The sequence below is a fragment of the Taudactylus pleione genome, unplaced genomic scaffold (genome assembly GCF_031769625.1).
Source record: "Taudactylus pleione unplaced genomic scaffold, aTauple2 ptg001123l, whole genome shotgun sequence".
Taxonomy (NCBI): Eukaryota; Metazoa; Chordata; class Amphibia; order Anura; family Myobatrachidae; genus Taudactylus; species Taudactylus pleione.
The window spans coordinates 6,419,828-6,445,505 of record NW_028285524.1 but is presented as its reverse complement, the minus strand read 5'-3'; the positions used below and the strand labels follow the sequence as shown (position 1 = coordinate 6,445,505).

Sequence of the window (25,678 nt, the reverse complement as noted above, 5' to 3'; positions counted from 1 at the left end):
CGATGTTATAAATTGTCCTAACATTCCCTACCGTGCCCTTCCTTGTACCGCCGGTATCTTCTCCTCATGGTACAAGTCCGGGTCGTGGTGGGAGCTGGCCTTGGCTCTTACTCCACGTGTGCCGATGACGCATGGCCAGGATTGGCCGTGAGTGATGACGTTAATCAAGTAGCGGCGGGTAGTGTGAACGGCCGGGATGTTCAATGTATGGGGCAGTCACTTTGTGCCTCCAATGCATTTCGTGCTCTTGCTCACTTTGTCAAGGATGCTGTCTATTCAATAATATTGGGGTTAAGCTTTGCTTTCCTGACAAAATGATTTGATATGTAACAATTTTTGTTCTTTCCAAATGTTTGAATATGTAATAATGTAAAGTATCTACAAATGCAATGTGTTTTCTAACTCTTTAAAGAGGTAAGCAGGTGGAGCAGAGATTTTTCTTTAATTAACTAACTAAAAACTGGAAGGAAACCAATGTGAACTACATCTTCTCCACCCCTGTTCCCAACTATCACCCAGGAGAGGAACCTCCAAATAGTGCAAAGAGTTTAATAACTAATCAGCTGCACCCGGCCCTTATATTTATAACCAGCCTCCCTCCATTGAGCAGATGTTTTTCTTCTGACAACCCCCCTTCCCTACCCCAACCATCTTAGATGGGTTTTTTTTGCTCTTAGACCTGGATAGTGATATGGATAAGTCTCCTTCTCTCACTGTTACTAATTAAAATGTGGGAGATTTTGATGTAGCTGTTGCATTGTATCTTGGATCAGGTTTGTATGATCTGATGTTAATAATTTCCTAAGGACCTGCATAGTTAAATTCTACTTCCAGTAGCCCTATTAAGGCATGTCGGCCCACTCTTCTAGAAAACATCCGGGAGACTCATGAAACTTGTGAAGCCCCCATGGACTTCCAGGAGCTCTAGTCATCCTGCTGCATCCTGCCTACTACCTAGTAAAATAGGCGTGATGACATGGTTTAGCTGCTCTACCCCTATAGTGGCCACCTGCTTCTCCCCTCTGGTAATTCTCCTGGACGGGAGAAATAACAGTAGCTAGGTATACTGTATGTGCATGTTCTACCTATCCACTAATAACTTCTTGAATGTATCCCCAGACTGAACCTCCGCCAAGACCTAGTGACAGGCTTGGTCCTCCACTTCTACCACCTACTGGTTCCCTACCCCCAGATACCAGTAACTCATTTTCCAGAGGTACAGTTATTTTAGACCATAATCTATTTACGTTGTCTTAATATTGAAAAAGCCAAAGTTAGGGCCCCATTTCAATGAGTGATGTGCTTGTTATCACTCGTTACTAATCTTAAATGGTGCTCCAACCAATCATCTCCTGTCTTTTTACAGGCTGTGTTTGAAAAAATGACAGTTAGCAGCTGATTGGTTGGGGCACCATTTAAGATTAGTAACAAGTGATTACAAGCATATCACTTGTTATTAAATGGTGCCCTTCATTCAATACATTCTGCTGTGTCTTCACTGTGTAATGTAATGAAGCAAAATATATTACGGCACATTCTAAATATGTGTTACACAGCTTGTCTCCACCATCTCTTGGTGACATATTATTTTATCCTGTTAATGCAGCCAGTGGAAAAGTTTTAGAGGATTTATAAGCGGTACAGAAAACAATGAGATGTTTTCCCATCTCCCTTGTGTCAGCTGGCATAAATGTTGGCTAACAATTTATGTGTATCACACCGATGCGGACAGCAAATGGATCAACAAAGTAAAATAAACGCCCGCTTGCCCTTTTCTGTACATTGATCCTTCTGCCCCAGTGTATTGCTCAAGCAATCTATCAATGGATATTCACATAAAAACAGACTACAGGCCTTTTAATTATTGATTAACCACAAACCAAAGTCTACACTTAGCAGAATACAGAAATGCAGTTAGAAATGTTATTTATCAACCTGTAAAATAAGAATTAGAAGGGGTAACCGGGAAAGGAATGAGGCGAAGACCAACAGCCATATAATATTAGCACTTATTAGGTTCTTTAATGAACCACTTGTGGATTTTTATACGGATTCCGTGTGAATATATTATTTTATACAGCCTGATTAGTGGGCGATTTTGACTGATGGCTGAAATTTTCTGGTTTGATGTTGAGTTGCAGAGTGTTTGATTTGACTCCCTGAAACTCCTTAAACCCACTGGGAATGAGATAATGACACACTGTTCACAAACTCCCTTTACTAGATAGCAGCGATGCCCTTATATCAAAGCAGAGTCACATCTCTTTTGTATAATGCACTTACAGCAGGAATTACGGAAAGGGAAGACCTGCCAAAGATCAATAGCAATTCAATGTTGCCAGAGATCCAGGGTCAGCAGGAGAACACGGTAATGTAGCAAATCTTGGTTCATGGAACTTTGGGGTTAAGACACTGAGCTTTGTGCACTGAAGATTCTTGTATTTTGTTGGTTTAGGGTGTTTATCCGAATGCATCTGGTGGTGAAATGATATTACCAGCAGGAGCGATTCCCCTGTACAATCCTTCACAGGTAATTCCTCCTTCCTAAGAGCATTTACTTGGATGTGTGATAGATATTTCCTTCTTTTCACTAAATGATAATGCATTGCTGTCCATTCTACTGTAGCTACAAAATGAAACTGTCTGGTGCCAAATTCTCAATAAAGGTTGTTGGTGGCTAAAGAGGGAAACTGTGATGCAAACATTAAATTGATGTGCAGCACTCAGTGTACCCTAAGCCGCTTAGTGACAGGGAGAGGGCGGAGCTGGGAAGCATTCCTGATAACGGGGGCGTGTCACCCCCATTTTCTTGGGAGTGCGGAGGCCAGGGTCTGCTTCTTCTGATGCAGATTTCCTGGTCCTGGTAAAATAGTTCTGGCAGCAATTGTGAGTAAGCTTAGGCTTACTCAGATGGCCGATGGTGATCCGATGCTGGGTCTTCAGACACAGCACTTGGATCTGCAATGCCAGCAGTGGGTGTCTTTTGCCTTTTGCCACCTCCTGCAGCATTAGCATTTTTTGCATTGCTGCTGCGTCCAAAGATGTAGAAGTGATCAAGCAGCGTCCATCCCTGAATCAGGCCCATAGTGTCCTCACATAATATACCACTACCAACTATTTTTGACTGTGTCGTACCTGACCACCAAGGGCCTGATTCAGAGCCAGACGCTCTGACAAGAGCGCTCGCTCTGAATCAGGGCCGTCCTACCTATTATTGGAGCAGCCTCCTGGCCGCTCGCATAGCTGTGGGTGACCACCCACAGCTTATGCGAGTGACCAAAAAGATGGGCGCGATGGTCAAGACCATCGCGACCATCGGGCTTGCGACGAGACTTTTGCGGTAGGGTCTCATCTGCCGCAAGCCCGGAGTGTTTTTGGCTCTATCAGAGCCAAAAGCACTCCCACTGACATCACTCATGATGTCAGTGGGGCCGGCCCCAGATGGTAGGCGTTCCCATGGGAATGCCTCCATCTGGGCAGCCACGCCCCCAGCACGCCCACCAAAGGGGGCGTGCTGTCAATCACCATCGACAGTATGCCCCCTTTGGTGCGAGACCCATAGCGACAGCTTGGCCATCGCTATTCGGGTCTCGCGCATGCGCACTAGGGCAACATCGACCCGCTTGCGAGCGGGTCAGAATCAGGCCCCAAATTCACTATCTTTCATTTCTTTCATTGCTTAATGACCGTACCTATGTTCTTACTTGTCGCCTACACAACCTACAAACAGCCATGTTATATGACGAACAAATACTGTATTCATGGAAATGCCAATAAATTCACCAATCCAGAGTGGTGGTGGTGGTGGTGATGTTTGTGCAGATGAGCGATGTTTTTCTACCGTGCATGTGCGAAAAGCCTAGAAAACACTTACTGCGCACGTGAACCAATGCGTGTGATGGCGTACGCATTCGTGTACGACATTGCTATAACGGCATCTGCGATCCATGGGCATTTCAGGGTGGAGACTGGGAGGTGAACTAAAGTGATTGTAAAAAGAGGAGGTGATACGGGAGTGTCATGGGCGTGTTATGGGAGTGTCATGGGTGTGTTATGGGAGTGTCATGGGCATGTTATGGGAGTGTCATGGGCGTGTTATGGGAGTGTCATGGGCGTGTTATGGGAGTGTCATGGGAGTGTCATGGGCGTGTTATGGGAGTGTCATGGGCGTGTTATGGGAGTGTCATGGGTGTGTTTGGGCATGCGGCTGCCTTCTCTTTCGCAGCACTGCAGCTACAGTGGCCATACTTTGAGAAAGTTACAAGGTAGGCTGTGTGTCATGCAGGGGCTGCTCGGGGAGTTGACATTGCGACCAATGGTTGTTAGTGGAAAGATTGGATCCACCAGCACAGTTGAGCATTGCTCACATATGCAAAGTGGGCATGGCAGGGTTAGCTCAGTCTGTCACATGGAGGTACACAAGAGGAATCCTCAAGCTGACATTGGCATATTTTCACATTTGCGTGAGAAATTGCAGCCGTGCAAGAACTTTGTGCACCTCTGAATTAGGCCCTTTTACCTTATGACAAATATATCTCTGTGAACAAGGTACTCTGGGCCTGAGTCAGACCCGCTCGCAAGCGCTGTGCACTCGCGAGCGGGTCGATGTTAGGCCACTGTGCATGCGCACGCTGGAGCCGGCTCCGACGCGCGCATGCGGGAGACCCGGCTAGCGACGGGCGCTCCGTCGCACCGGGTCTCGCACCAAAAGGGGGCGGATGCCGATTCTGATCGTCGGCTCGCACCATTTTGGAGGCGTGATGTGGGGGTGGCTTCACTAATGGAGGTATTCCCATGCAAACACCTGCCGTTTGTGGGCGGCCCCACTGACATCACAAGTGTTGTCAGTGGGAGAGCTTCTGGCTCTATTAGAGCCAGAAGCTCTCTGGGGCTTGCGGCCACGAGACCCTACCACAAGAGTCTCATCGCAAGCCCGATGGTCGCGATGGTCTTTACCATCGCGACCATCATCCTGGCCGTTCGCAATAGCTGTGGGAGGTCACCCACAGCTATTGCGAGCGGCCAGGAGGCCGCTCAAAAAAAAAAAAATACTCTGATTCAGAGCGAGCGCTCTTTCAGAGCGTTCGGCTCTGAATCAGGGCCACTGTTTTAAAGGGCCTTTAAGGCAGAGATACTGATATTATTTGAATATGTGACATTAGACAGTAAATTATAAAATTGTCCTTTTTTTTTAAATACTAAATTATAGCTTTTCTGCTTATAGTGTGTCTGTTTCATACTTGCCTAATCTCCCAGAGCATCCAGGAGGCTCCTAAATTTTGGGTGGCACTCCCAGGCCCCAGAAATGTAGGAAAATCCCCCTCCTTCGCCACCCACATCACCGTGGCTTTATCCCTCACTTCACAATGTCAGTAATCGTTGCATTGTATATAGAGATGTGGGGTTCCGAGTTGAGTCGAGTCTTGGTTCGAGTTACTTTTCGGGTCCTGAGTAGAACTGAATCCCAGCTGGGGTGAGCTGTAAGTTTCAGTTCACAAAATTTGTGTGCAGGCGACAGGCGCACAATTATTAATGCTGCTGTATTTAAAGTTCTGTCAAAGTCCATACCACTGAAGGCACTTGCTTTCGATGGGTATACAAGCTGCCTTGTTAGCAGGTTCAGTGCATGCTGCGACAGAACTATAGTACTTTTATCTGTTTACAGCTGAGTGATTTTATGCTGTTACTTCTCCAATTGAGCACCCGTCTTGTCATTTAAAGACAGTTCTTTAGAATTTCATACTCTATCCCTGTACTATGAACCGTTTGCCCATCCTTGATCTTGCCAAAACTTTGAAAAGTTCAGCTTTGAATGACACACAACGTCACTCTGCTTGGGTTCCTTATTAAGTCACAAATCATATTTCAGCACCTTGCTTTGGGATTTCAAACTGCTGGAGGGCAGAACAGTAAATTCTTTGAAGAATGGGAATTCTACACTTCCCAATGAATTTTATATTATACAATAAATCATACAAGTTGATGTAGCAATATATATTGAAGAAAAAAAAACAATAGATTACTGTGTTATATTGATACCAATTTCCATGTTTTGTTTTAAGGTATTATTTTAGATTAGTCTCTCAGTCACGTTCATTCGTAATTAAATCGCATCTGGCTTTAAGTTACATGTTTATGTGATTTTATTAATTATCTAATTATTTGTGGTTTCAAACAATGCTTTATTTGCATCCACACAATAGATAAGTCATGTAAAGATTATATCCTGACATTATTTGTTTTAAGCAGAGCATGGAGAACAGGAGATAGAATTAAAAAATGTGCTGTTTATGTATTTGTTTTTTGCAGCATCGTAACATCATGTTTTAAAAGTTTTTCTAGCTAACGGCTGGTTTGAGGATAGTGTAAACGGGAATAGCGCTAGGTTACTCCCTTGGTGGGATTTACTGAAACTGACATATCCACCATTGTAGTAGAGGATCAGACTCCTGTGGAGCATATCAGCCGATTTGAGTACAAATTACTTGATCATTTAATTTTACTGACAATGGGCCTGATTCAGAGCCGTTCGCTATTTGTGGTCGTTCGTTCAAAAACAAGGGGTGGCTATTCAAATGATCCGTTCGCAAATTGCAGTCTGTTCCCACCTCTAAGTCTGAACGAGCGAGCAAAACATACGCTCGTTTTTTTGATAAAAACGCCCCCTGGCCGCACGCACCATACGTCATGTCCGCTATTTATTAGATTAATCGAGTACATCGTACAGCGTATGAACTGCTCGCTATTCTTGTGGTTGGTGTTTTCAACCGCTATTTTGCGAGCAGTTCTGGCTTTAAAATAACCCAGTGACGTGGTCAATGACGCTGCTGTATTAATTATGCACACCCATAAAACGCCCGTTTTGACCTTTAAGCACGCCTGCGTTCGGATCTCCACTCCCCATTTTCAAGCACCTTCCCCTGTTACCACCCACATACGCCTCATTCTGTCACTCAAAATAGCAGGCATTCGCTATATTGCGAGCACATGAATTTCGGCCGCACTGACTGGTTCGCGCATGCGTATAACGATCCGTACGCATGCACAGATGTGCGAACATCGCTCGGAACGAGCGTACTGCCGCTAGCGAGTGGCTCTGAATGAGGGCCAATATTACTAACCTCAATATTTGTCTTGACATTTTATTCAGGGGAAAGCATATGCTAAATATCCTCGTGTACACACTTTATCCTCCATGTCTGAGTGAACGAATTATATTTTTAAGGACATGTTGCAGTCTAATTTATGATAAGGTAGCAGTAGGCCACTCACAAGTTCCTTATAATTATCTGCTCTGTTGTTCCCCAAAACGTTGGTAACTACAAGTTTGAATGCATACCAAGTGGTTTTCTCATTACCCCAGATGTCCAGGTATTCCTCCTAAAGAACCTCTCGTACAGCAGTGGAGCAGAGCCCTGTGCCGGCCCCACCCCCAATTCTATGACATCACATGAAGGGCAATGTCGGCGGCAGTAGAAGTGGAGTGCTGCCTGGAATGCCACCGGCTGCAGGGTACCGTTTCAGGCACTCTTCTAGTCAGATGCAGGGGCCGTGGGGAGAAATTGTGCCCACCCAGGGCTCTGTGCCCTAGGTGATGGCACAGCTCGCACACCACTCCCTATGACCCTGCTCTCATATCTATGCAGGGCCGGATTAAGGGGGGGGTGACAGGGGTGGTCGTCCCTGGGCCCCCACACACAGAGGGGCCCCCACTAGCAGCGGTGCAGCCGGTGGCTTCTCCCGCCGCTAGTGTCCCCTCCGCTAGTGTAGTATAGACCGCGCAGTGAGCGTGGGCACACTACACAGTGACATACACACAGCCGCCGGCGGCAGCTGTGTGTTTGTTACAGCAGCCGATGAGAGTCAGACAGACTCTCATTGGCTGCTGCACAACGTAGGGAGCCGGCTGGAGCTCACTTATGAGCTCCGTCTTCCGGCTCCCCCCCAGGTGATGATGGGAGAGATGTCATGACGCTGACGTCTCTCCCATACTGCAGGAGAAGAGGAGCTGTAGCGGACAGCGGCGGTCTCGTCAGGAGCAGGGTTTCAGGTAAGTTGTGTTTTTTTTTTTGTGTGTGTAAGGGGCACTGCATGGGGGGGGCCGCTTCATGGGGGCAATGCATAGGACAACTACTGGCGGCACTGAATAGGCTACTACTGGGGGCAGTGTATAGGGGGGACTACTGGGGGCACTATATAAGGGGGGACCACTACTTGGTCTGGGGGCACTATATAAGGGGCACTACTGAGGGCACTGTATAGGGGGACCACTACTGGGGAGTTATATAAGGGGCACTGCATAGGGGGGACCACTATTGGGTCTGGGGGCACTACTGGGGGCACTGTATAGGGGGACCACTACTGGGGCATTATATAAGAGGCACTGCATAGGGGGGACCACTATTTTGTCTGGGGGCACTATATAAGGGGCACTACTGGGGGCACTGCATAGGGGGACCACTACTGGGGGCACTGCATAAGGGGCATTACTACAGGGATGGTGGTATATAGGGCCCCCCACAAGTTTGTTGCCCAGGGCCCCCCCACAGACCTTAATCCAGCCCTGTATCTATGGGCAAATAAGAACACCTTTTTTTATTTTGGTCTCACTAAGGCTAGCAAGTTTGTCCTTGAGGTACCTGAAACCTGTTCCATCTTGATCCATGGCCTTTAATGATATTCTTCATGTCCAATTTTAACAAAAAAGATATAAAAGCTGTGTGCTTGCATAACTAATGTTATAGCGTACATTTTCAAAACCAATATGTCAGGCATGTCTGTGTGGGACTGAAAACATGATGTTATTACATGTTAGTGAAAATGGCAAAATAAGAAATGCACAGTGCAATGTGGAGTTGGGGTGCATGTAACCAACTGGGCACTAGCTATAAAACTTGCTTAACACAAACTTGAAAAGCTGCTATAGCCAATGATTTAATGAATAATCAGGGATGTGCCTTGGAAACTATGAAAATGTTCCTTTCCTATATAGGAGTTTGCATCACAGTGCTATTTGTTGCATAGTCACCATCTGGCTTGTAGGTTTTGGTGAGCTGAAATTTCAAAGTGAAATGTATTCGTGCCCATGCATGTGTGCAGATGGAACAAGCGAAGTATACTATAACTCATATATATTAAAGAGCTTATTTAAGACCACACATGATGCAACATATGCATACAGTAGGTAAAATGTGCTGTGTTGTTCTGGAAACCGAACCCACCCAAACTTTGCATATCCGAGGGGATCCAAACTGCCGCTCAGGATCCCCGCATCATTTTCGGATCTGAAAACGAGGGGATCAGAACGGCGGCCCAGGATCCCCGCGCCATTTTCAGATCCGAAAATGAGGCGCGACATCATCTTCCCGGCATCGGATCTCGCGGGTTTTGGATCCGATATAAGAGTCCCTCCCATGGGGATTCAGCGCCATTTGTCACAATACCACGGGACGGGAAGGAGGGTAGGCTAGGCAGTGGCTAGGCATGCTCTAGTGACAGTCTAATAGACACTCAGTGACAGTCAGGTCTATTTACTAAGCCTTGGATGGAGATAAAGTGAATGGAGATAAAGTCACAACCAATCAGCTCCTAACTGCCATGTCACAGGCTATGTTTGAAAAATGACAGTTAGGAGCCGATTTGTTGGGACTTTATTTCCGTTCACGTTATGTCCATCCAAGGCTTAGTAAGTTGACACCAGTGATAGTGACAGTCAGGTTTAGTGACACTGTCCTTGATGGGTAGTGCCACCTACTGTCACGGTTGGTGTCTGAGAGTTACCTGACTCAGGTGATGAACTGGATTCAGCGGAGACCGGCATGACTGGAACCATAGATGAGGTAGATAGCTCTATTGCATAAGACATTTGGCAGTGAGAACTGCCTTTGATGATAAATGACAGGAACTTGGAACCAGTAGAAAACTTGGAGGAACCGGACTGGGACTGGCAGGAAGACTTGCTGAATTGAACTGGTGATCTTGGAACTTGACTCTGATCTAGGAACCAGTAGGAGCAGGAGCCTGGGATACCCTTGTACTCTGAAATAGCACAAACTATACACCACGGGAAGTAACGAGATGTTCAGGCCCAGAATGCTATCAGAGGAGGGTGTTTATACCCTGGGTCTCGCAGGAATTGGTGGATACGGACAGGTGGTCTGGTAGTAGCACTCTGAGTGGTGGAGGCACAACATGCAGAGGGAGCAATCATCTCTGCAGTACTGAGAGTCAGAACTACACCTGCGATTCCAATCAAGGCTAGCAGTGTTCACAGACAGAGGAGGGTCCAGGTGAATAATCACTGTGGAAAGGAATGCACATAGAGATGTTCTTCAGCCAGCATGATCAGAGCAGATCACCCAGGCAGATTACACACACAGATCCATGAGACAGTTGGCAGGGGTAAGTCTACAGGCAAAAGGTGAAAACTAGACAGGGTTGTGACACCTACAGTGTCAGTCTCCTAGGTAATACTGGCCAAGCTAGTTTTGTGGATAGGCAGTTAGCAAATCATTGTTTGTTTTTTTATAGTGCAGGAACATCATTTAATATAATAATAATATTGTTGTATATGTGGCTTAAAACTTTTTTTTTATTTGGTGCTGTCTTATCAGGCTGTAATACCATATATCAGTCAGTAACGGTCAGTAGGTCAAGGACCACTGCGCAGTGTGTCGCAGTCAGTGGGCACATTCTTTTTTTATAAAAAAAAAATTGCTTGTGATAAATTTTGGGCTGTGATACTGTCTATGTGAGATATAACAGTCAGTTACTGGCAGAAGATAAAGGGTTACCACGCAATGTGTCGCAGTCAGTGGGCATGGGGTTTTTTTGGAAAAAAAATTCAACTGTCCATATGGAAGATGACAGTCAATCAAAAGAAAAGCAGTAGCAGCAACCATGCACTAGTGCTACAGCTGCTGTCACCACCAGTCATCATGACGATAATACTTTCAGTCAGGACATCTAAAAAACAATATTTTACAGTGGAAAAGAAAAAAAACATCTCTAAACAAAGAGAAAGTTTAGTCCAGAAAAAAATAACATTGCCAACATGCCTTTACCACACACAGTGGCAAGGAAAGGCTAAGCCCTTGGCCTGTGTTTATGAGTCGGTTCTCCCCGCAACCCCATGAGAACTTGCCTCTGTAGAACCAGTTTGTGTACATAGAGATCATTGCCAGCAATGTTAGCTGCCAATTGGTAACTTGTTTTGTGAGGACCCACACAAACCAATCACTCCAGCCACAAGTGACAGTCCCTGTCGCTGAAGTAATATTTTATTAAACTGTGCATGTCCTGTTTAATACAACAAAAGAGTGGGTGGGAGGGCCCAAGGACATCTTGCACCTCTTTTTTTTGCATTATGCGCTGTTTGGGACATTGCTTACTGATATTTTTAATTTTATAGTTTATTAAACTGCCATCCTGTCTGCCACTGCTGTGTGGCAAATGTTTCATAGATGTTCTATAATTTTTTAAACTGCCATGTGTTTGTGCCGCTGCTCTGACACTTACTTACTTTTTTTGTTTCATACTAAAATTACAAATAGGTATACTTGCAAAATACTCTTATGCCTTTTTCAACCTTGATTTGTAGATACCAACCTGGTGGGCTTGGCTTTCCTTGATCATAACAGCCATGTTTGGTGAGGTGCTACTCAAGCACCAAATGGAAAGGCTATTTTGTGATGGTTTCTGGAGATGTTCTCCTTCCTCCCCTCCCAGCCTTCCCATGCTGTACCTAATCCCAGAAGCACAATGATGAGAGAAGTTTAGTACCAGACTTTAATAATCCCTCTGCCCCCTTCCTGTTCAGAGCTCCCATTTTGTGTGCTGCCACATTAATAGTTCTCCATCCGTTTAAGAATCAAAATGGGCAGGTGCGACACCGGCATTACTCCCGTCGGTGGTTGGGCCCAAGGATAATTGCATATTGCACCTCTTTTTTTTGCATTATGCGCTGTTTGGGGCATTGCTGACTGCCTTTTTTTGTAGATGACAAACATTATTGTTATAGTTTATTAAACTGCCATCCTGTATGCCACTGCAGTGCCATTCTCTTTCCTAGATGTGCCATGTTGGAAGTTGAACTGCCACTGCCACTGAAATCTTCTACATGCGGATGATGAATGCCAAAAATGTCAAGAATTTTTTTTTTACCACAGACAGCATCTACTGCATGCCCCTTTCATTTTTTAAAAAAAATTCGGGACCACCAAAGAGCTCAACTGGGGCAAAGACTAATGTGAATGAGTAAAATATTTTTTGTAAATGCCTCCTCTCCTTCCTCATAAATTTGCTTCGGAATCCAAAACTTAAATTAAATTTACTATGAATCAACCCTTCCTTTCCCTGCCTTCAACTACATACATACTCCAACTCCCTCAGGCCTCTTGATTAATAAAAACATTGTTTCCTGATGTGCCATATTCAAAGTTGAACTGCTGCTGCTTAGCTTAGTCAGCCAGCTAGCTTGGTGCAACCTTTTGGCCTAAACTGAATGAAAACAATATTGTGAGCTGTGAGGTGGTCAAAATTGACTGGAAATGAGTGGAAATTAATGTTATTGAAGTTAATAATGCTATAGGAACAAAAAAGCCCAAATTATGTGATTTTAGCTGTTTTTATCAATTTTTTAAAATAAAAATACAGATGAAAAGCAAAACACGAGAGGGTGGTTTTGCAAAACCAAGACACGTGAGAGTGGTTTTGCAAAACCAAAAGACGAAAGTTAATCAGATCCAAAATCAAAACACAGCGGTCGGCGCACATCTCTACTTAAGACAGTACCTGAGTGAACTAGTGCATAGGATCAGTGAGTCCTAAAGAACAGGGAAGGAATTAATGTTACTTTGCAATGAGTGATTTGAAAATAGTTCAACATTATGGCACCGTACAAAAATTTGCATTAAAAATATACAGCATGTACTGTGAAGTATTTCACATACAGTACAGTATATACATCTACAGAGAAAAATATGTAATATGATTTAGGGTCTTAAACGATGTAGTAATTATTTTCATATGTATTAAATATTGAATAATATACCTCGTGCAGCTACTTTAATGATCATAAATGATCTATCATGAACACATATTCAATAAAATCCCCAATACAGGAATAACACATTACAAATACATTAATATTATGATGCTATCATTCCATACAATTTTCACTTTCATCTCAATTTAATATCTTCCAGAATAATGATATATACTGGGCTTGTCTAAAAGGGATAATAGAGGTCATATAACAAATCATAATATTCACAGGTTAAGTTAGAGCAAAGACTCAGGGTCTTATGTAGAGTTGGGCATAAGCGTTTTTTATTTTTGCACACTATAAGTAAGTTTAATTGCATTTTGTGTGCTGACGCCTTCTTATGCTTAGAGAGTCAGAGTTGGGGAGACAGAGGGCCTAATTCAGGCCCGCTCGCGAGCGCTGAGCGCTCGCCAGCGGGTCGATGTTGGCCCAGGGCGCATGCGCGTGAGGGAGCAAAGGGGGCGTGCTGTCAATGGTGAGTGACAGCACGCCCCCTCTGGTGGGCATGCCGGGGGCGTTGCTGCGCAGACGGAGGCGTTCCCATGGGAATGCCTACCGTCTGGGGCCGGCCCCACTGACATCACAAGTGATGTCAGTGGGAGTGCTCTCGGCTCTGATAGAGCCGAAAGCACTCCAGGGCTTGCGGCAACGAGATCCTACCACAAGGGTCTCGTCGCAAGCCGTCATCTTTTTGGCCGCTCGCTATAGCTGGGGGTGGTCACCCACAGCTATGCGAGCGGCCAGGAGGCCACTCTAAAATTAGGAAGGACGGCCCTGATTCAGAGCGAGCGCACTGTCAGAGCGTCCGGCTCTGAATCAGGGCCACAGGACATAAAAGTGTTAACTGAGGGCCCGAATCAGGCGCGCTCGCTAGATACGTTCGCACGCAGTCAAAGTATGCAAATTCCACGATCGCACGGCAAGGCATTAGCATGCCCACTATGTCTTAGTGTGTGATCGCAGTGTATGTAGACGCCCATCAACATGTCTGAAGACTCCCACTTATACACGTCATCTCCAAGAAGTGTATGCAACAATCGGTAACATCGAGTACCATCGGAAGCGTACGCAGCACTTGCGGCTGACCATACCCCACCGCAAGCACTGCGAGCACTTCAGTGTGTAAATCAACTATGTGACGTGTACTATGATGCTGCGTCTTAATTATGCATGCCTCTGAAACGGCTTTAAGACGCTCAGACACGCCTGCGTTAGCACCACCGCTCCCCCCGTTTCCATCGACCAACCCCTGTAACCACGTGCACTGTGATGCATACACATGCTCACATTGCAAACATCAGCAGGCTACATACGAACACAGCCTAGCGAGCGGGTCTGAATCGGGCCCTGAGTACAGTTAGGGCGTGTTCATGCAACTGTATCTCTTGCGGATGCTCGACTCCTAACTCAAAATAAACCTTGATGATAGTGACGTTTGGCATCTGCTTCTGATTGGCTGATTGATCATTCCACTGATACTATTAGTAGTGTGGCTGCTGCGACCTATTACCATTCTCTTTAATTGATATTTGCATTTAGTCAGCATCATAGAAACAGATCTCCATTTAACACCCTTAAAATTTAGGGATGTGCGCCTACCCCCATGTTTTGGTTTTGGATCTGTATTTCCTTCAAGGTTTTGGATCTGGATTTGATTTTGTAAAACCACTCTTGCGTGTTGGCTTTTGGTCTTGGTTTTGGATCTGGATTTTCTTCAAAAATTTATAAAAACAGCTAAAATCACATAATTTGGACCTTTTTGTTCCTACAGTATTATTAACATCAGTAACATTAATTTCCAGTCAATTTTGACCACTTCACAGCTCAGAATATTGTTCACCAACATAGGCCAAAGGCTGTCTGGTTATACTACGCAACCAACAGAGCAGCGGCACAAACACACAGCAGTTATTTCTGTTTACAAATGTTTTACAAATTAGTAATGTATTAGCAATAACCAATCAAACTAACTTGCAAGTATGTTCAATAGAAAACAATACAACACAGAAATTTACTAAAAATCGTGCGTGCAATATCCTTGCTCAAAACAAGTAGTCGTAGTTAACAAGTAGCAAGCAAAAAAACCTAAACCATGTGTAAATAGCAACAGTAGACATGAATGCCCCCTGCACAAGTTCCACATGCCCCCAGCACATGCACATTTTCAGTGCCCAATCTGTATTTCCCTCCTGGGGGTGCTGGGCCACTGATGACTGCCACTCTGTGCCCATGTCAAGCTCCATTCAATCAGCCTTTTTGTTGAGCAGTTCCCCAAAATCTCCCCAACCATTAAAACAGCATTCCATACCTGCGGGTCAGAAACAGTGCGGGTCAGGTATGAGTGCAGGATACAGTGCAGGTTGGATATAGTGTTGAATACAGTGCGGGTTGGATACAGTGCAGGTCAGATACAGTGCAGTATACAGTGTGGGTTGGATACAGTGTGGATTGGATACAGTGCAGGTCCTATACAGGGTCTCATTCAGACCCGCTCGCGAGCACAGGATGCTCGCAAGTGGGTCGATGGTCCCCAAATGCACATGCGCACGACAGAGGGAGCTCTGTCGTGCACATGCGCGAGACCCGAATAACGACGGCCAAGCCATCGTTATGGGTCTCGCACCAAAAGGGGTGTGCTGTCGATGGTGACTGATAGCACGCCCCCTTTGGTGGGCGTGCCGGGGGGTGGCTGCCAGACGGAGGCGTTCCCATTGGAACGCCTACCATCTGGGGCCGGCCCCACTGACATCACTAGTGACATCACTGACATCACTCATGGGAACGCCTACCGTCTGGGGCCGGCCCCACTGACATCACTAGTGACATCACTGACATCACTCCCACTGACATCACTAGTGATGTCAATGGGAGTGATTTTGGCTCTGAGAGCCAAAATCACTCCAGGGCTTGCGGCAGCGAGACCCTACCGCAGGGTCTCGTCGCAAGCCCAATGGTCGCGATGGTCTTGACCATCGCGACCATCATCATGGACGCTCGCATAAGCTGTGGGTGGTCACCCACAGCTTTGCGAGCGTCCAAGAGGCCGCTCCATTTTCAGGTAGGAGGGCCCTGATTCAGAGCGAGCGCTCTGGTCAGAGTGTCCGGCTCTGAATCAGGCCCACAGTGCGGTATACAGTGTAGGTCGGATACAGTGCAGGTTATAGTTCAGGTCGGATACAGTGTACAGTGTCGGATATAGTCACTTACTGTGACAGCGGTGTCAGCAGTGCGGGGATGCCGGTGGTGTCCTCAGTGCACGGCTGCTAGTGGTGTTGACAGTGCGGCGTGCTGACTGTGTCCTCAGTACGTGGGGGGGCAGTGTCCTCAGTGCAGGGTGTCAACAGAGCGGGGGTGCCAGCGGTGTCCTCAGTGCGGGGGGTGCTGGCAGTGTCGGTAATGCAGGGGTGCCAGCAGTGTCCTCAGTGTGGGGGTGCTGGTGGCATTGGCAGTGTGGGGGTGCTGACGGTGTCCTCAGTATGAGGGCAGCAGTGCAGGGTGCTGGCAGTGTCCTCAGTGCAGGGGTACCGGCAGTGCAGGGTGCTGGCAGTGTCCTCATTGCGTGGGTGCTGGCAGTGTGAGGATATTGATGGTGTCCTCAGTATGGGGGCAGCAGTGCAGTATGCTGGCAGTGTCCTTACTGAAGGGTGCCAGTGGTGTCGGCAGTGGGGGGCAGCAGTGTCAGTGAAGGGGGATGGGCGGCATCTTTTCTCCTCTTCCTATGCCCATTGAAGTCTTTTGGCAAGCGCTTATTGACTGAGAGCTGTCACAGACGGCTCTCTCAGCCAATCAGCGGCAAGTCCATAGACTTCAATGAGACTGTAATATGGCCGCTCGAGGCAAAACCTCGAGATCCAACAGCGGGATTTCAAGGTTTTGCCTTGAATAGGGATCCAGGGAGGGCGCGGAGATCCGAGCTGTGTCTCGGTTCGGGTGGGCGTGGTTAACTGAGAACCGGGCCCGCTCATCTCTATTAAAAGTGCACCATCTCTTTGTATAAATTTTGCTGTGCGCAATTGCACTGCTCCGGAAATCTGACCTTCAAAGACTTCTTCCTTTAACAGCAACTCCGAATTAGACAGCTCACAAGCAGACACAAAAAATTGCAGACAGTATTTTGCGCATGACAATATCTGGCTTTATTATTAGTAAGTCAACAGAAGACAGTGGGCCACTAGAATCAAGAATGATTGGTTCAAGAACTTTCCAATAAAGATTTAAACAACATACATAATCACATATACAACAATTATTACTATTAAACTATCAATTAAATTTATAGTGTAACCTAAAAATTACATCTAATAAAAAAATGTATTATCCCTGCAGTCCTACTTTTACCACACTTCAATAATATAATAGTGTAGAATGGAAATTCACATTGATTAACACTACACACTAATATGACTTTCCGAATCACCAGATGTACTCCTCAAATAAATATTTTTTACACTAAATAAGTAATCTCCTTTAGACAATGAATAATCTCTCAAAAGCTTTCAAAGATTGACCTAACATGGGTAAACCGGGTGACTATTGAGCTGTTTGTGTGTACGTTGAGGCCCTTTAACTGAGATCCACAACTTTGAAGCCTCTTCCCACTAAGATATATATATATATATACATATATATAGATATATATAGATATATATATATATATATATATATATATATAAAATACAACTGTGGCTGTGATGTTTAGCAGTAGACGATAACACAATTAACTTTAGCAACTCCTTCAAGTGTCCAATCAACTTTTGAGGTATTATTTGTTTGGAAGCAGGGACTGTGCTCATAAAACATAAAGACGTATTTGTGTGTGTGCAATAGCTGGATCTTCTCACTACACCAGGTAAGGACTTCTGGAGCACCTTCCCCTCGAATGCAGGCACAAATAGGATGGCTGTAGTAGAAACTTTAAGCTTTGTTTCACTGGATGGTGAACTACAAGGCCCAGCCCTTCTCTCTGCTGATTATGCTGTTGGTTGTATCTTTGTCTTGCTGTGTATTTCTATCTCACTGCTTACTGCTTTTTCATAGCGTCTCTAACTGTTTATCACTATCTCCTGCTGTTTACTATGATAAACTGGTTTTCTTCCTCGCCTGCATTTCTATCTCTCTTATATTCTCTGCTACTTGCTCATTTAATTTAATTTCACTGTTGATTAATGCTTTCTTATTTCTAAAGCTTCTCTCTTATAACTCCCTCCTGGTCTGCACAATCACTCTCTAACTTCTCTAAACACTATCTCGCTTTCAATGGTGTCTCTGCGCCTTTCAGACGCATCAAATCCTTCCTTTCACTGGCTTATCCTCTTTTATTTGGTTGTCTGTGCATGTGAGCCACACTCCGGTGCTCCGTTTCGCACGCTTCAGCCAGGTTCCGGGCTCCTTGTACTGTGCATCACGGAGCATGTTGTCCTCACAGCTGCTACCATTCTCCTGCAGCAATGGCTGCGACTTTGCCAAAAGAACAATAAAGTAATACCTCGAGGTGTTGGGTATTATAGATATTTGTTTACAATTCGGTCTGTGGTGCAAATGTTAATATATAAATATGTCATCATTCCCATGTGAAAATTTTTCCCTCTCCAATCTGTCCAAAAAAAAGAGTAACTTTGGGCAAAGTCATGCACAGACAGGTCCATTTGTAATTGGCCTTGAAAATTGGCCTTTAGCTGCGGACACAGCTCAGTTTTTTACACAGATTCCCGATGTTTTGTGGCACAGGCGCCACACTCGTACTGCACATGTGCAGTACGGGTCTGTGATGTTGCTAGCAGTTTGGCGGCAGTCTGTCAGTGAATGACAGTCTGCTGCCATTTTGGGGGCGGGGAGGGAGTGGCGATGGCCTCTGTTTCCCAAAACGGAGGCGTGTCACCACCATTGTGGGGGAGTGAGGAGGTTAGGATCTGATCTCTGTTAGCTGACAGAGATTTCCTGGCCTCTTTTCAGCATCTGTGGTGGCCAGCTTGTGTGACACCATGGGCACTTAGCCAGACAATGGTATCGCAGATGATCCGATGTTGCGTTCTAAAACGCAACTCAGATCAATGCATGCAGGAGGCTATCGCAGCTACTACCATTTAAGCAGCTGCGATACTGTAGCTACTCTATCCGCTGCTGAATCAGGCCCTGGTACATTACATTTATGGAAGGTGTTCAATAAATAATATGCTCTCTGCAGGCCTTACTTCAAATTCTCCTTCCTTATTTAAAAATTTGGGGACGTAAACCCATGCTCCCAATCTGCCCAGTACTCCCCCCACTGTCTCTACAACACCCCCTATATTGTCAGGCCACATCTCTTTACAGTTGTTAAAAATACTGTAGAACTAATCTAATAGTCTAAACTAGAACAGAACTCAAATGTGAATAAACAGTAAAAGACATAGGGCGTGATTCCACGCTGCATGCAAGATAGCCACGAGTGCAGCCAGATTGCATGCTCGGAAATGCGGGTGTCCGCCTGTAGAGTTACATGCAGCTCTGAGGATGCATCGTCACAATACATCTGCTTGTGAAAATCAGTCATTACTATCGGCAGGCAGTTCACCAGCCCTATACGCTGTGCATGGGATCTGTCAGAAATCAGAGGGATCCAGGTGTACTCTAAACTCTGCATAGTCCACATTTCTTCCTATACGCCCACGTCACCCTCTAAGAATGCTTAGCTATTTGTGAACACCCACTTACACCCATTCAGCCACAAGGGAGATGTGGCTGAGATTCGGATGACTGAATGGCCCGTAGTTGCCCCTAGTTACATATGCTAGTCTTGGATGCAATCACGGTGTGTTTAAAATTGCAAGAACTGTCGGCAAAGGGACTTGCACGTCACTCTGACTCAGGCCCAGGATGTCCTGAATGATCTGTTTTCATAACCCTGAAGATGTCCTGTGATAAAGTACATTTCCACTTGTATTGCTGGGCATCAGAAACAGTTGTATTGTATAAAAATAACATAATCAAAATAATAGCAGAAAATTGCACTCTCAGCTTAGTTCTCTTCAATTTCTATGCAGGAGAATTACATAACAAGTACACAAAACAGGAAATATGATCAGTAAATTGAGCATTTTTCCTGTAATAGCATGCATTGCAAAATGTCTCAGGGCTGGTGAGCATCCGTATCGGTAAAATGGATCTCCGCAGATGCCAATTCTGCCTTGCCTGCAATTCAGTCAATCCACCCTCAGTAAATTTAACGTTAACATGACCAACCCTTAGTATCCAGTGACATCCCTCCAGCTGCAAGTGGAGATGCCACTGAGTTGCATACAACACTGAATTACCCATAGATGCGTACGCTCGGCTACAGAGTGCAAAAACACTCAAGATCCATCTGCAACTCTGCATTGGCCCCGGTATGTCCACCATAAGGCATACTAGTGCTTACTCACATCCATTGTCATGGGCTGCCATCAAGCCATCTGTATGGTACAGTCAGTTTAATGTTATTTGGAATTAGTGGGTGTGGTATACTAATTCGTTATTCATCATGTTGACATTAATTGTGAACGTTGACATTCTGAGGATGTCATCTGTTGACATTTCAACAATGTCGACATCATAGCTGAGTATAGACCATATGACTGCATCCTGGAAATAGTATAATCTATCCCTTAAATAGTGTTAGTGATGAATGGACATAACAGTAATTTGTGTGTATTCATCCAATGTCCCAAAAGAATTTTCCTCATTTTGCAATTTACATTTTATTTGTAACGTGATTTCCCCATTGTGAGGGGCCAACATTTAATTTCTATACCCTTTTTTTTGTCTTCCCTTTACATAGCACTGCACCCAAAATGTAGCATTGGGTAGTGTGTTATATATTTATATCTTGTCTCTTACTTTACCTATGATGTGCTATTTGCCTGTTCTACCACACTCCTCAAGAAAACGGTGCATTAGGGGAAGAGGCAGAATTAACAGTTCACATAATTAATTATGCCCAATACTAATTTTGATTGTAAGTTCTTCTTTAAATTGTGATGCAGTAATTATTGTCGTGCAAATCCAAACAGATCATTATTTTTCCTCCTAAAAAAAAAGCAGTTACTCTAAATATTTTTTTCCGCATATGGATGAAAATATTATTTATTAATTGTTTCTGTTTTAATTTGCCAGATATTTTTGCATCCACAAAATCCAGTAGTTCCCAAGTAATTAATAGATTGTAATGATTGTGTTACTTACTTTATATAGAGCCAGAAGCCGGGCAATTGTATTACGGCTTCTTACCTTACTAATTTACAAAAAGTATCTTTAATTACTTGGTACCTGTTTCTGAGCATTTGAAAGACAATAAATGGTGATTTTATGTGAGAATCAAAAATGTGCTGTGATAGCAGTATTATAAATGCTAATCAACCCATCGCTAGTTGTGCAAACATAATTAAGAAATCAAGAAAAAGCAATCACATTAAATTAATAGAAAAATAATCATTCAGCGAGCAAGAAAAACTGTTTGGTATGGCGAAGGGGTGGTTTGACTTATCACAACCAATCAGAAGGGCCATTAATCACTGGAGAAGGGGTCAAATGTACTTTATATTAACTAATCCACTCGTTTTAGCAGAATATTAGACATTTCTCTAAAATGTAACACAATTATGGATACATAATATAGTTATAGTTCGTTAATGTCCTTTAAATTCTGTTTTATAATTATCAAATGCGTTTTAGAATTGGTTGTCTTTTTTAAATGTATGGTAATCGTTCTTTTAAAGAATTACATATAATTATAATTACAGTATCATAAATTGATGTAGGGCCTGATTCATAGATGGGAGCTAATGTGATCGCAACTGCGATTACGAACAGAACGCACTTGCGAAAATATGCTAATAGTTCCAAAGTTTACCCAAGCATAGGCACGCCCACTGTAACATCGACGTACATCGACCATCCATGCAGCCCTTGCGCTAGGGCTGACCTGTCTCAAATACAGCGGCTCTCCTGACACGCAGGGAGCTCTCTTGTTGCATAGTAGATCGCAATGGCTAATTTAAGCACGCCCATGTAACGCCGTTTAAATGGTAAGACACACCTGCGTTTTTCTAATCACCCCCCATTACCTCCCCCAGACGCTGACTACCTAGCAAAAAGTTACTCGTTCTGCGTAAAAATCTCCATTGCGTCCATCTCTGAATCAGGCCCTTTGGTGGGTTACTCACTGGCAATTTACACATCTATAAAAAAAAAAAAAAAAGCTCTCGCTGCTCCATATACTTGCAGTCAGATGATCACTTATTTCACTGTCCAGACCCAGCTGCCCAATTAAACTCCGGTCTGGCTACAGGAAGTTGCCATATTCTTCACTCACCTGAGTCTCCAGCATCTGTATTTTGCTTCCAGTGTATGACCCGGTTGCTCCTGAAATCTGCACATGCATTAACCCTCTTGGCTTTGTTCTGCAGTACGAGCTATTATTACTAAACGTCGATTTTGGGTATTTTGATGATTTTTTGTCGACTTTGCAATCCGCAGATTTGCCAAGTGCAAATTTGCAAAAAAAATTATTTAATTACTGACTTTAAAGTGCAAATGAACATCACAAGCAATGTTTTTTTTTAAGGCACAGTATAAAAATCGCCAATATTACCAAGCATTGGAATGAAATACCGATTAAATTCTATCAAAAATAGATGGAAAAATCGCCCAACTAATAATCTACTGTAGCATCTGATGAGTGTGTTTGTGGGCAAAAAACATTCTATTGGTGAAATCAACTTGCCTATAGGGACACAACCAGGCGCTGCACTGTTGCTATTGGATAAAGGGTTTTGCAAGGGATGCAAGCATTGCATGTGCTCTTTATTTATTATAGGCATCACCATTATGTAGCACTAAACCAGCTGACTGGGGGGAGACAGGAGGTGGAAACACAGCAATAACAGCCGCTTGAAGAGGTCCTGCAGAGCCTATGCTGGCCTAGGTGTTTTTGTGGGTGGTTGAACCTCAAAGTTGTGTCTGATGGTGAGGTCATACAGATGTTCCACCTCTATCGCATCAACTTAATGAATTTGTTAAGGCTCAACTTTAGCCAGACCCACCCATTTCAGGCCTGCACAAGCTGTTGTGTGCTCCGCACTTTTTTTTCCAATGATTCCTTCCAGTTAGTCACCTCTAGAGTGGTGGGCATCAGTAAGCCAGCGTTCAGCCAAAATCTGACCCGGGTGTTGTCCACCCTGAAGACCCTATCCTACACCTCCATCTGCTTCCCCAACCAGGAGACACAGTGGCATGAACTAAGGATAGGATTTCTATAGTCTGCACACACATTTAGCTGAGGCTGCCCAAGCAGAGAGGTCTATCTCAGTCACCTCCATTCCCAATCCCTGAATGTACAGCGTATTTGTTGACTTTATGTCTCTCCTCTCCATGAGAAGCCCGGAGAGGATTTGCAGCTGACCACTCCAGGAGCAAGGCTGGGTTCTGGCGTCAATAGGCCCTCCCCCCTCACAGCAAACTCCGCTATTGCCAGTATTATCTCCCCATTTAGCACACTTCACTAGGAAGGCACAGTAGTTAAGTATGATGTACTGGTGGTTTGTGATGCAAAACATGTTGTAGTTGGCTATCCCTGTTCCTGTCATGACGCTCTCATCCTCAGACAGTCATGCCTGTTTGAGAAGATTTAGATGGACCAAATGCCCAAAGCACTCTCCACAATCACACTCCCACACAAAAACAGACAAAACTGAAATTAAAAATAATGAGACAAAATTTTAAATGTGACAACAGTAAGAAGCACAAGACATCTTCCAAGAATTGCAGTAAATACTCCCAACGCCTCCAAACAGCAAACTCCACTCAACTACTACCGCTATTTACCTGACAACAACATATCAGTGAATTCCCATTATTTTGGGTGTTTTATAGTGTGTTTGTGATATCAGAATTGCATGTGTTATGGTTAAACCAATAGAAAAGTATGAGAAAGTGTTGGTCGATTTTTGGTTCAGTTTAATGCCATCGATTTTACATTTGAGGATGCTTTGAATCGCTAAACGGCAATCTGATGTGCTTTTACAGAAAAATCCAGTGGGCGTCACCATTGGATATTAGTTTACTCTGCAAACCAGTGCTTGGTAAATTATGCATTTAATCCATGTAATCTGCCGGCAAAGTCCATCGGATTGAAATTGTTGACACATCTGACGTTTATTAAATATAGCTGTACGGTACTGTCGAAGTAATAACCTCTGCTTGTAATCCTGCTATTCTGCTGTAATACTCTTTTGGCTTGGACGTTCCTACTCCTTTACCAGACATAGCTTTCTAACTATTTTTTACTATCACGCTGAGAACCAGCTCAACTTGAAATGACCTACACGCAGGGGGCAGCAATGCCTAACATCCTTGCGTGGTCCCTGATGAAAATCACCAGTGCATTTGACTCAGCGCCCCTGCTGTTGATGTGCAAGTTTCATCTTATAATATGAATCCATTATATCTAGCCCAGAATTGTTATAAATTTCAATCCAAATGGAGATGTCCTTAAGAAAATCGGAGCCATGGGCTCAATGTACATATGCACATTGAGCCCTGGTGATCCGTTTTTGAAGAACTATTTTGGTAATACATATGGACAGATGGCGGCCCCACCGATGTCCCTGTCTGTCACATTGTGGACACGGGAAAGCTTCCCACTTATCTGCATAGTCACTCCCCACCTAGGCTGCACATGTAGCACCAGCTTTTGTGCATGTAGCCTAGCGGTGATCCATGCAGTCACATTGGCTTTTGTCCAATCTGCAAGTGCAGCTTAAGGGGGCTCTCTGGATGGCGTCACACCAGGGCCCCTCTTATAGGGACAGTTTTGCTCATATGTGTGCATTAGAGAGAATTATAGATTTTGACAAAGCAAGGATGAGCGCAGTAGGCAACGGTAATGATTCATTCTATTATATTATGTATGTACACCCATGCCCCACTCTGATTAATCTCCTGCCATGCCCCTCCATGGTTGGTTGAGATGAGACAAATATGAAGGAAAGAGTGGGAATGTACTGCTTTTCTTCCATAATTACCTTCATAAATAGACTCATGTACCTTATTTTTAAAATACAAAGGTATATCTAAATCAGATCAGCCTTTATTATTCCAAAATGTAATTCAAGTGCAACCCCGCCCCCATCATACGACAAGGTATGATGTACACTGCTACTATCTAAGCCATTCTGATTGAAGAATCAATTGTTGAGGACTCCCCTTAGCTATACAGACACACAAACTCTTTTACCACTCTAACTGTGATAGTCCCCCCCCCCTACTTTGATCACACGTCAATAAAGATAAATTGAATCTCTATTGATGTGAGAAATAAAAACAATTACCAGTACTTTGCAGCTCCATTAATGTCTATGGGCCATTCATTTCAACTGAGGTTATACATTAAGCACACAACTACATTGAAATCAATAAGTCATAGAAATGAATTGACTGTAGAATTAAATGGGTACAAAAAAAGCACAACATTTATAAAGTAGCTCATGTTAAGACCAAGTAGAATACACTCCCCTAGAGAGCCAGTCAATTTTCAAGTGTGGTGACATGCTTTAAACAAAACACACTGTAATGGAAAAAACAGCACCCGAGAAACCTCATCGCAATTGTTCTGCAATA

The 25,678-nt window shown here is 44.3% G+C and overlaps 1 protein-coding gene across 1 annotated transcript in view; it reads left to right on the top strand.

Moving 5' to 3' along the window:
• Positions 1 to 25,678, top strand: part of SEC16B (SEC16 homolog B, endoplasmic reticulum export factor) — a 222,747-nt gene that overhangs the window by 183,031 nt on the left and 14,038 nt on the right. Inside the window, exons 23-25 of the mRNA XM_088461883.1 lie at positions 1,120 to 1,216; positions 2,286 to 2,368; positions 2,456 to 2,530. Of these exons, the coding sequence (XP_088318009.1) occupies positions 1,120 to 1,216; positions 2,286 to 2,368; positions 2,456 to 2,530 (255 nt within the window). The remainder of the gene's footprint in view (positions 1 to 1,119; positions 1,217 to 2,285; positions 2,369 to 2,455; positions 2,531 to 25,678) is intronic.